The 12,609-nt window shown below is 38.6% G+C and overlaps 1 protein-coding gene across 3 annotated transcripts in view; it reads right to left on the bottom strand.

Annotated features, from left to right (window-relative positions):
• Window positions 1-12,609, bottom strand: part of DCBLD2 (discoidin, CUB and LCCL domain containing 2) — a 91,071-nt gene that overhangs the window by 6,485 nt on the left and 71,977 nt on the right. For all 3 annotated transcript variants that reach the window (XM_032630581.1, XM_032630583.1, XM_032630584.1), the window contains 5 exons: window positions 8,848-8,998; window positions 7,952-8,038; window positions 7,680-7,805; window positions 4,048-4,141; window positions 241-290 (listed from right to left, as the gene is read on the bottom strand). In XM_032630581.1, the coding sequence (XP_032486472.1) occupies window positions 241-290; window positions 4,048-4,141; window positions 7,680-7,805; window positions 7,952-8,038; window positions 8,848-8,998 (508 nt within the window). The remainder of the gene's footprint in view (window positions 1-240; window positions 291-4,047; window positions 4,142-7,679; window positions 7,806-7,951; window positions 8,039-8,847; window positions 8,999-12,609) is intronic.

Raw genomic sequence — 12,609 nt, 5'->3', positions numbered from 1 at the left:
ATTTTCCAAAAGGAAAAGAATAGAGCATGTGTTATGAGAAATTCTTACTTCCCATTTCATTACTTACAGACTAGAGACTTTATAGAAAAGTAAAAATGATCAGAACAGAAGAGGAATGCCATGTTTCTAACAGTGCTAGGGAGTTTATGTGGGCCTGAAAATGGTTTTCCTCTTTCACTGCTGCCAGCTGGTGGGCAGAGGCTTCCCTCTGATGGAAAGAGATGTAAAGCCACAAATTACCTGCCCGGTCCCAGTAAGGTAAGTCATAGCTGCCTTCAGCTTTTTTCTTTCTGGAAAAATACAGAAAAAAAAAAGTTACCAAATAGAGTTAATTCACTAGTAAGAAAGCTCTGAAACTGCAGGATAAACACCAAAATTAATAATTAGTCAAGAGTACACATTTCTACTTGCTGATTTCCCTGGGAGACCTCTTTCACTTGACTTCTGAAGTTGCCACTGCTGAGGCTCATGAATTCTGGACTCTCAATAAATATTAAACTATCTCCTGAGACAGTTATCTTGTTACCCAACTATTTTCCACTCAAATGGATAAAGGGATAAAAAAAAAAAAAAGACTATGTAGATAAAAACCTTGAATCAAATCAAAGACCCAACCCTGACACGTGGATTATTCTGGGGAAATCATGTTAGGTTTGTTTTGGTTTCAAATACAAATTTCACAAATCAGTCAATTCACAAAGTTCACAGGACACAACAAGAGCAACAAAACCCCCATATTTTCTTCTACATTGTTACTTTTTTTTCAACTTACTTTTTTTCTACAGTCCTTTGCCCCTGAGAAGTTTAAAGTGTCACACACCCTTAACTGCATAGACCTGATTCCTCCACCCTGTGCAAGATAAGCCAATGCTGTCACTAACAGTGAGGGGACCGAGGGCCACGTGTGCAACGAAGAACGTTCTCCCCCAGCCTGCTCCTCAGAATTCTGACACATCCTCCCCTGGAGAAACTTCTGTCCCTCCCCAACATTAAGAATTGCTATCTACTGTGAGCTTTTTAAAAAGAAAAAAATCAAGCACACAAAAGGACATTTTCTGATGTACACCTAATTAAAATAATGCACTGCAAGCTAAAGAGAAAGTTGTTCTAGTGTTGTCAACGAGGAAAAGAGGGTTATGTGACTTGCTGAAGATCACAAGTGGGGCTTTCTCAAAGAGCCCAAGCTATGTGCTTTTCCTGCTTCGAAACATTCTTCTCTAGTATAAAACTATGTTTTTATTATTGATACTAAAAGCTCCCTCATTTTAAAGTCTGGCTGTATTTAAAATATAATACTTCATTATTTCAAAGTAAGGTATAGCGTAAAATTTGTGGACGAGATGGTAGGTGCTGAAGCTGTCCAAGGGTTGTACTATAAAGGATTTCATATTCTTGATCTCCAGTGACAAAGCTGCAGGTGATTTATTCGTTACATGTAAAGTACTTAGAACAGTGCCCTGTATAGGTTAGGGATTCAGTAACTTGCAGCTGTTTTTATTATTACTTTTCTCCTGGCTATTTTCCATAAGCCCCTTAACGGCGCTTCCTCTTTACTCCTTGTCACAAAGCCAGTCGTCAGCAATTTCATCCACTACGTTTGTAGAAGTAACCTCAATTCTGCAGCTCAGACCTTTTGTCCTGAACAGGCTCGTGTTCCATCTTGCCTCTTGGGAGTCTGAATGTCCAGAGTCCTTTAAACGTCATCCCACACTGATCTCAGGACTTGCCTCCTGCCTCTCAACAGCTCTACTCCCCTGTCCTCACCCCCACGCCCTGGGGCTTTAACCGCAGAGTAGTTAGACTTGAACTGCCAGATTGATCAGAGGCTGCAGCGGCTAACAGCACGGGCTCTGAAGCCTGGACCAAATCTCCACCCTGCCATGTGCTGACCAGATGACCTCGGACAAGTTACCTGTGCTCTCTCAGTCTCACTTTCCTCTTCTATAAAATGGGATTTATAACAACACCTGCTTCACAGGTTGTTTTAAGGATTAAATGAGTTAAAACATGTAAGGCATTTAGAAAAACGTGTAAAACCAGCATTTCATTTTATTTTCTATGAAACTGCCGTTGCTACTGTTCTCACCACTACTACTGTTGCTGTCCGGTTCCCTGAAAGCATCGTGAACTTTCCTTCCTGGACTCTCCCAGAGCCCTGTTCCCTCCTCCCCCGCCTCATGCTCTCATGCTAAGTTGTCAGTTCTGTACAGACAGCCCCCCAACACCAGGAATCCGGGACCCACGCCTCCTCCAGCTTACTTCCACCCGTGGAACAAACTGTGGTTGGCACGGTTATGATGCCTTCTCATCTTGGGTGAAACTTAGAGGATTTAAGCTATTTAAGACATGTTACGTAGTTCAAAATGGAGTCCCAGTGGCCAACACGAACTTGCCTGTGAGTTGTTTTGAAACATCCACTGTAGGACTGCCAGTGTCCTCGAATGATAAACGGAGAATATTACTTTAGACAAGAAGTTTGATGGGCCATGTATGGCACGGGAACAGACAGCAACTGAAGGAGTCCAGACTCTTCCCCTGGGGTAACAGTTATTCCTTAAGAGGAGACCATTGAACAGAGTGACCTGAAGGATCTTGGCTGGAGGCCCCCATGCTGCTGAGAGCTGTTCCAGATGGAGGCCGCCTGCGGCCCTGCTGGAGCCGGGGTGATTTCCCACTCTCACTTGTCATGTGCTGCTGTTGGTGCTGAGATGCCTCCTTCAAGGCTTCTCCTTGGAGTGGTTCGTTTACATCCTCCTCCCCTGCCCCCACCCCAACACTTTGCCTAACCTGTGTTGTGCGCTAATTATGTGTAGTAAACCGAGTGAGTCGTGAGTTGAATATTGGCTACTGTTTTATCTCCAATCCCGTGATCCCTACCTGCCCATACTGCTGGGCCCTGCAACAAACAGGTTCCACGGTGGAAGGTTTTCTGCAGAGTATCCTCCCCCATCCATAGACTCTGGGGTTCACCACTGGACTCCCAGCACACGGCTCAATACTTGGCAGGGAGTAGGAGGCTCAAATATGTGTTGGATGGCTAGACAAATGAAGTCCCTCCAAAGCTGTCAGTCACCAACTCTGTCCCTCCTACTCTGTTACCTCTACTCACGACATCTCTACCGGTCAACTGCACAAGCCAGAAACGTGAGAGAAACTTAGATCCTCCTGTTCCTTAGCAAGTGGCCAGTCAAGCCCCGCACTGACGCCTCTAGGAAACCTCTCCCCCTCCAAGTCTCTCCCTTTCCTAGAATTGCAGTATCATGTTCCTGTGTGGCCTTAATAGTTTCCTAACTCATCTCTCTGCCTCTTCTAGTCTCTCTCTCCTCTTCAATCCACCCTCCTGCCACCATTTTTCTACAATCATCTGATAATATCACCTGTCAGCTGAACCCTGCTCAAGGATTTCCCCATCTACAGAAAGTCCTTTCTGGTCCCAGGCCCAGGCTGCATTTCTATGGGTCTCCTAGCGCTCCCGCACGCCAAGCCCCTGTGGGATGACTCACTGTTCTGCCTACATTCCACAACTCTGTGCCTTCCTGCAAGCCATCCCATCCATCTGGGCCATTCTCTCTTCCTCTATCTCGCCAAATGTAATCCCTCCTTTAAGGCAAACCATGCCAAATTTGAGGAACACTCTTTTCTGAAAAAAAGGTTTCAGGTAATTCTCATGGTTCTTACGTCTGTGTTCCCCAGCACTTCATATACAACTCATCATGCCAAAGTATAGTTGTCAATCCTGCTAAACAATCTGGAGATAATAATTGTGTCTCATTCTTTCAAAGTGCTACTAAGTATCTATTATATCTTGCTGATGTGTGTAACCCATTGTATAATACAAAATTTGATACAATAAAGGTACTTAGTAACTGATTATGGAATTGAACTTACTCATTTTTTACAGGAATAAAGGAGAAGTATATATATTTTTATTCTAATGACTGTCTTAACTCTCCCTCTCAAAAAACTTCATCTTCTACATTTAGTTTCTATTTCACATTTGGAAACATCCCCTCTAGGACCAGTTGGGTGAACTAGTTTTGTACGAACCTGTTTCTCCAATGCCAAGCACACACTAGTATGAGAATGAGAGTGGTAAGGACCATGACCAGCACAGGGACAAGGACGGCGGCCAAGGCTACATCTGAAAAACAAAAACAAACAAAAACACATTAATACCAAAGGCATCATTAAGGAGAAGAGTACATATTAACCATATCACCATTCAGAGCTTTTCTATCTTAAAAAAATACCATAAACATAATTTATGCAATGAGAGTGGGCACGAGTGGTAATTGCAGAGGCCTTCATGGATACATGGAAGTGCGTCACATTATTTGCTCCACCTTTGCAGTTTTTAAATCACCAAGACAAATGATAAACTGGGAAAACGTATTTTCTGCATACGTGATAAAAGGTTAATATAGTTAATCTATTACAGAATTTACAAGTAAAAAATAAACAACAGAAAAATCAGCAGAGATGAAAGAGCAATGCATTAAGAGCACAAGTGACCATTAAGCATGTTCACCTCATTAGTAATCAGAAAGATGCTATTTTTGCTTATCAAATTGGCAAATATTTAAAAGAACAACTAATTGTTGAAGAGGGTATCAGGAAACAGGGATTTTGATGGGACTATAAATTGAAACTACCTTTCTGATTGGCATTTTGGGACAATATCTATAAAAACCTACTACTTGGCAATTCTCTATGTAGAATTTATTCCTAGGAAAAAATTAAGATGGGATTCAAAGATGTATCTTTAAATATGTTTGCTTCTGTATCTGCAGAAGACTGTAAAACTGGAAGTAATCCAAATGCCCAACAATGAAAGGGAATAAGTAAATCATGGTCTCCTTATAATAAAATATTATCCTTATAATATAATATTAAAATATCATCCAGCAATTGGTAGTGATGGCAAAATACTCATAGATGCAGGAAGATAATAATATAGTATTAAGTATAGAAACCAAATGTGTGTACTAACAAGGCAGAAACCAACACAATGCTGGAGCCTGCAGGGACTTGGAGATCACTTAATCCCCTTATCTCACTCCATAGATAAAGAATCCTGGGCAGAAATGGTCTGCTTAAGGTCAGTTGGGACACTAGTTTCTTCCTCCACCTCTCAACCTCCTCCTGGCCATGACGGTGATAACAGCAACAACTGCTGCTATTTACTGGGTGCTAAGCGCCAGACCTGCATCTTATTTACTCCTTATAATCCCACCCAAAGAGAGAAAGAAGCTGAAGGTACAGGGAGGGAGAGGATAATCAGTAACACCAGGCCTCTGAGAAGCTGTATGGATGGGAACTAGGTGAGTATGCAGGCTCCACAAAAAGGAAGTGCCCTTCGAATGGCTTCTACTTTGGGAAGCTGAAGATGTAATTGAGAGTGACTGAGGATCTCTGGGTCAAGGGTTTGAAAAATACAGAGAATGTTTCAAACAGCTACTGTTGAGAACAGACAAAAGAGCTAACCAGGGAAACAGAAAGACCACCAGCTGCTACTGAGGGCTCCACTGAAGGAGGATCTGTACATTACAGTGGCACAAATCTGACCATGACATGATTTGCACCAGCATCACTCTCAGCCTGGATGTAAAAATGGAGAAAAGAGAAGTGAATAAAACAGAAATCATGACTCAGGATAGAAAGGACTAAGAAATTAGAAAAGCAAATGCGCTATATCCCTAAAATTTGTGAAATCGTAGAGAGAATAATCAGGTTCAGATGGATACAGTCTGACTTAATCAGAGGCATTAAAATATATGCTTAGGTTCAAAAAAACAATAAAAAGTTTACATACTACTGTTCCAAAGAAAAGGAGACAGGAGGTCTTCAACCAAAAAGACCTAGATGTTCTTTGTTATTTTAAAGATTACAGGGATCCTAGTTCTGGAAGAAAATGCTTTAAGAACCCTTTTAGTCCTAAGATTTAAAAATTCTATAATCAGATTTTAAGATGAACAACACTTTTTTTTTTTTTGCGGTATGCGGGCCCCTCACTGCTGTGGCCTCTCCCATTGCGGAGCACAGGCTCCGGACGCACAGGCTCAGCGGCCATGGCTCACGGGCCCAGCCGCTCCACGGCATGTGGGATCCTCCCGGACCGGGGCACGAACCCGCGTCCCCTGCATCGGCAGGCGGACTCTCAACCACTGCACCACCAGGGAAGCCCTGAACAACACTTTTAAATGACTGTTTTTCCATCCGGGTATGTGGTCTGGGATTCCACCTGAACGCATGCTTTCTGTAAATGGATAAGAAGCTCTTTGTGGGATGCTGAAATTTCTTGTCTCTGTCAACTCTTGCTTCTCTCTAGACTGGACAAAATAAATGTTGCCCCTGCCATTTCAAAGAGTTGCCACCAAGTCCTCAGCCACTACTCCCACCCCATGACTGTGCACCCTGAGGGGAATTCAGGATGGAGAAAAAACAGAATACTAGCTCTAAACAGTTAAGATACATATCAATGAATAATTTCTATGAGCTCAGACTCTTGCATCTTCTCACACATAGAAAAGCACTAAAATCATTAACTTGAGACGTCTGGTTTTTGTGATTAGCGGTAATTTTTTGATGTGTGACTACATTTTTTCCAGCATAAACCCCTATAAATCCTGGCTCCTCCCTCTTTGGAACAGTTTCTCAGAACTATCTGAGAGGCTGTATCCCAGGCTACTGTCCCCAGTAAGAACCTGAATAAAACATAATTCTCAACTTTTAGGTTGTGAGGTTCTTTTTGTTTTTCAGTCAATACTAGCTTTTCCTGCAGCATGAGAAAGAAATTGGTCTCTTTGGGAATACTTCAGAAGATAGGAAGGAAACTGACATGTAGGAAGTTGTAGAAAGTTATCTGAATCCAGGCAAATTTTCAGAAAATGAGAATGATTAAGTGCTATGTGGCACAAGTTACTCTGAATGAACTGCTTTCTCTTCTCTGCACTGTCCTGAAAATTAGTGTGCTTTTTATCTGTCAACACTGAAATTAATTCCTCCATGCCACTGATGCTTTTTGTTCCTGAATTCAACAGAAATTTTGTTTTCAAACTAGTAAAATAAAAAAACTACTATGTTTTATATATGTTAACACCTTATATACTAATAATTAAAAGCAAAATTTGAAAGTAAATTGAAAGACACACTATTTATAATCTGAAAAACTGTAAACATTTAAAAAACAGAGACCAAATTTTTAAAATAAATGTTAACAGAGTATCTTTTTTTAAAAAAAAGTATGTATTTTCACCAAAACTTTTCTTCTCCTTCTTCCCTTTATCCTACCAACTTCCCTATCCAGCAAATTAATGTATAATCAGAAAAAAAGTTTGTTTCCTGCTATGGTTTTAGTTATTTCTAGAAAAATTATCTTCCTAAGCCTGAGACTCCACATATTTAGCTATAGAGGGAAAAAAAAATCATAAGAGGAAGCCTAGAATACAGCAGCCATCTCTAAATATTTAAAGAACCATTTTACATAGTACCAGATAATAGAACTTAGAGCAATGCAGCCAGCTTTTTCTATAAGGTATGGAATCAAATTTTTTGCTATACTTAAAAAACAGAGGGAAAAAATCCTGAGCGTTTAAAAGCTGGAAATGTTTCTGAAAACTTAAGTTAAAAACAAAAAAACTCACTACTATGAACAGGTATTAATTTTTGGGTTTGCATACCTTTGGTCACATTTGGAGTTATGGTGGTATTTTTGATTTCAGGAGTGGCAGTTGTTTGCTCTGTGTGTGCAGGGAATTCATTGCTACTTCGAGGTTGTAGTGGTTGAGTAAATTTGGGGGCACGACCTTGAAAAAAGTTTTAAAAACTTTTTATTCTTTAATCTATACCAGCTTGATTTAAATAGTTACTTTATAATGCTTTTAATATGTTTATGGAAAATTATACCACAAATCCAGGGAACATCAAATTCTCACATTTAAAGTAGGCATACCTTTGGCTATTTTTGGAGGGGCTGTAGTGTTTTTGAGGTCACTGCTGCTCCGAGGAGGTGGAGGCTGAGTAAGTTTTGGAGGACGACCTTGAAAAATGGTTTAGAAAAGTTTATACATTTTGCTTATAAAAATCATAGTTAAATATAGTAATTTTAAATGTCTTTAACATTTCCCAGAATACTTAATTCTGCACAGTAATTTTAAATCTCAGAGAGAAATACGTCAGAAGGATAAATATACTCTGCATGAAATGCACAAATATATTGGGATTTCTGAGTTTTTAAATAATTAAATTGTCCGAAAAGAATCTTCTTAGGAAGGAGAATAACAGAGAGTCAGATGATATTGAATGATAAAGCTGTAAAAATGTCGTCACAGTATAATATACTACTCATTCAATTCATTTAATAAATACTTATGGAGGGCCCACTATGTGTCAGGCACTATGGTAGTCTGGGGGGATATAACAGTAAACAAAGTATTAAAATATTGTATAATTTTGAAGGAAGTTATTCCCATTTTTAATTTATTCAAAGTAAAAGGCACTTAGGCTAAGGTGACTTACAATCACCAGTGCTTATATGATACAAATATTCTACTACATGAGACCTGATTAAAAATTATTAAGGTTGAGACTACATTTGGAAAGCAATCTCATTGCATTATGTCATCAATGACACCCTCTCTTTCTTCTTCCACTTGTAATTTTGGAAACCAGTTTGATATCTAATATGATATTTAACAGGGATAACTATTTCTTTTTAAAAATCCCTTTAAGAACATACTGTAGAGGATAAACACTTACATTATTATTAATTAATTTCTCAGAGAACAGCACAGTCATTTTTAATTAATCCAGTGAAAACCACATGCCTTAAACATACTGTTGCTTTACCTTTAGGAATAAACTGACATCCAAGCAGTTCCACTTTCATGGCAATTTTCTGCTGCCATTGGGTAGGATTCACTCTAATAAAACGTGCAATAATTGGTGGCAAAAAGTTATTACGCACATCCTGGTGATAATCTTTGTTTCCTTGAAATATCTTTAAAAAACAACAAAAATTGGTACTTTACATCAACAGAGGCCAGGGCTAAACTGCTCCACTGAAACATGTTTTTGGTTTTTGCTCTGGGCCTTAAATGAGTTCTGCAAAATGTGACATTAAGCGTTAATTTCTAAGAAAATAAATTAATCATAATTTGGTAAAACTATTAAGAAGCTGCACACTCTTCATAAAAATTTCATAGGAGGAAAATACTGAGTACAGAAATGATTTTAAGATGACTTAAACATAACAAAAGTTCTAACTTGGCAATTTGGGAAGAAGGTTTCGATTGCAGTGCACAGTACCTTGTATTAATAAATTAGTAACTCTAGTCCTGTGGAATCACCATTTAAATATATTAATTTTATTTTCAAAGTAAAGCATAATTGAACATTTGAGGTCTTAGAGGAAATGCTGTACTGTGTACCTTTCATAATTTTTCTCTCAATAAATAAACTGAAAGTGAACATACACTAACAAACACATAACAGATACATAGCTCCGCCTGCTGGAGAAACTATATAAACACAGTTCCCATATCATACATTTTCATTTCCTGCTATTTGAACCAGAAAAGTGAAGCTGCCCACTGCCTAATTTAATAATCATAACTAAATAGCCACAAATGCATCATATGAATAATCCTTAGGTAAAAATATAATTTCAGGTGACTATTTCAAGCAAATAATAATAGTATCTCACACTGGAACAGCTCTTAATTATTTACAAAGCATCTTCATATAATTAACTCAGATGTTCTTCATGACAAGCCTACAAAATAGGCAGAACCCAGAACACTGCGGTTTATACAATGTAAGTGGACTACATAGCCAGTCAGTTTACAGCAGTGATTTGAATCTGTGTCTTCTGACTTAACCATAGGGCTCCACTAAGCAAAAAAGAGCCCTCCTCATTTCTTCAGGCCAAATTACCTAGGCAGTTTCTAAAGACCATCAATAAACAGATACCTGCCTAAAATCCAAGTGGTTTTTTCTCAGTTAATGTGAGAACAAGTAAATGTTTAACTCCTCAATCAAGTTATTTCCAAATATAGCTATTTTCTTCCTGGCTGATTCAAATGGCATTCGACTATAACCTTCTAAGATGATTTAATATCCTTCATTTTTAAAGAGGTCTGAAGTTACAATAATCTCTGAACTAGTAAGCTTCCATTATTTCCTCAGATATTACTCTCAAGTAAAATGAAGGCGATTCCTTGCAGTCTATTATATTAGTGGAACAGGAACAATAACTAAACATCATCATCTTAGGACATAAAAACTATCCCTGAAATTTTACTCCATACTGCCATCTCATCTTCATAAAAAACTTAAAGGAAAAAGATTTCATAAAAACTAAGTAAAAAGGATTTTCATTTAATGTACAAGCATTTATTATGACCCCCCGTGTAATGTGGGGGCTCACAAGGTGCCACGAGGGTGAAATGGAAATGGAAGTTAAAGTTTTCACTCTCAAGGAACTTACATTTTATTGGATATTACCAAACACAAAAATGGCATACTATTAAAAAGCAATATATTATGAAAACAACTTGTATATACATTCCCATTTTCTGAAAACAAAACCAAAAGCAGCCTGAATCTTTGTGTATGTGCTCATGTATGTGTGCATGCTTAGAAAGGGTATGAAAATGAATACGTCAATTATCCCTGAGTTGGGAGTAGATGAGAGAGCAGATGGACAAACATAAGTGAGGCAAAAAACACTGTTATTTCATATAATTCAATGTAAGGACTTCCACTTCTACCCACGACAGACTAACAGGGACTGGATTTATCCTTCTGCCTTAAAGATCTGAAAAATCAGATAAAATATATGAAACAATGGTTTTCAAAGGCTGGACAACAGGCAGCATAGGGCAATACTCCCCAAGTGGAGGAAAACAAATGAGGTGAGCCCTTCTATTGCACCAGTATTGCCTGGAAAGAGCGTGGTGGTCTCCCTGAATTGAGGGAGAGTTCAGAGATGGAGAGGCTAAGGCAGCTAGAATTTGCAGGGCAGAGTGTGGGAGAGACAAGAATTACACAGAGACTTCTAGGGTCTGTTGGGGTTTCCCCTTACACCTTTAACTAAACTATCTGTGGATGGAAAAAAAACCACTAGAAAGGAACAGGAGAACAATTCTCAGGGCCATACAGGGCTGGGCCAGCTTATGTTGCCAACAGAGACTGGAGAAACCTCATATACATGGGACATTGGATTGAGTTCTTAGAACAGTATTGTCTCAGTAGTGGGGAAAAATTAGAACTAAAACTGCTCAGGTGCTGCCTAACAAACCTAAAATGTAAGCTTTGAAAAGATCACATGATTTCCAAGGAACCTAACTGCATCCCAGAATAAAGCTCAAAAATATTTAAAGGAGTAATAACAAAAAAAAGAAATCGAACACCAAGCAATATGAAGTTCACAATGTCTGGTAACCAATCAAAAATTACCAGGCATGTAAAATAGGACCCATAATATCTAACAATATATAAAGGCCCAGATATGACACGTTAGTATATAGTATTAGTAGACAAGGGCATTAAAAGGGTTATTATATACTCCATATGTTTTAGAGGTAAAGAAAAGCATGAGCATGTTAAGGAGAGACATGGAAGAAAATTTTAAAAGCCAAAAACTGAATATCTAGAAGTGAAAAATACAATGTTGGAGATAAAATACACCAGATAGGATTAATAGCAGATCAGACACTGAAGAGGAATAGATTAGTGAACTTAAAGATAAAACAATACAAATTTTCCAAACTGGAACATGGAAAGAAAAAGACTGGGAAAAAATAAACAGAGCATCAGTGAACTGATACATCTTCAAGATTCATAATCTTCACGTAGTTAGAATTGAGGAGGCAACATATTCAAGAAAAAAGGGCCTATAATTTTCCAAATCTGATAGAAATTATAACCCACAGATCCAAGAAGCTCAAAGAAATCCAAGCAGAAGAAACATGAAGACAACTACACAAAGGTACATCATAATCAAATTGCTTAAAATAGGGCTTCCCTGGTGGTGCAGTGGTTGAGAGTCTGCCTGCCAATGCAGGGGACACAGGTTCGTGCCCTGGTCCGGGAAGATCCCACATGACGCGGAGCGGCTGGGCCCGTGAGCCATGGCCGCTGAGCCTGTGCGTCCAGAGCCTGTGCTCCGCAATGGGAGCGGCCACAACAGTGAGAGTCCCTCGTATCGCAAAAAAAAAAAAAAAAAAAAAAAAAAATTGCTTAAAATAAATTCTTGCTGAAAACAATGCAGACTAGAAAGCAATGGACCAGCATATTTAAAGTATTGAAAGAAAAAACTGTCAACCTAGTATTCTACGCCCAGTGAAATTATCTTTCAAAAAGGAAGCCAAAAAAAGTTTTTCAGAAATATGATTCAGTGTTGTTAGATGTTTTAATAATATAAGCATGGATAATACTTATAATTTCAAAAAATTAACTATATTCTACAAGTATAACAAATATTATTGTACAAATAAATATGTATGTGCTAATAGTAAAAAGTAAGTTTGGGGGCATTAGGCAGAAGTAAGTTAGATTCAGAGACAATATTTTTATCTGCTTCAAGGGGTGGAGGCTCACCAAAGATTG

This window comes from Phocoena sinus, chromosome 4, assembly GCF_008692025.1.
Source record: "Phocoena sinus isolate mPhoSin1 chromosome 4, mPhoSin1.pri, whole genome shotgun sequence".
Taxonomy (NCBI): domain Eukaryota; kingdom Metazoa; phylum Chordata; class Mammalia; order Artiodactyla; family Phocoenidae; genus Phocoena; species Phocoena sinus.
The sequence above is the reverse complement of the archived record's forward strand: the minus strand, read 5'-3'. Positions and strand labels throughout refer to the sequence as shown.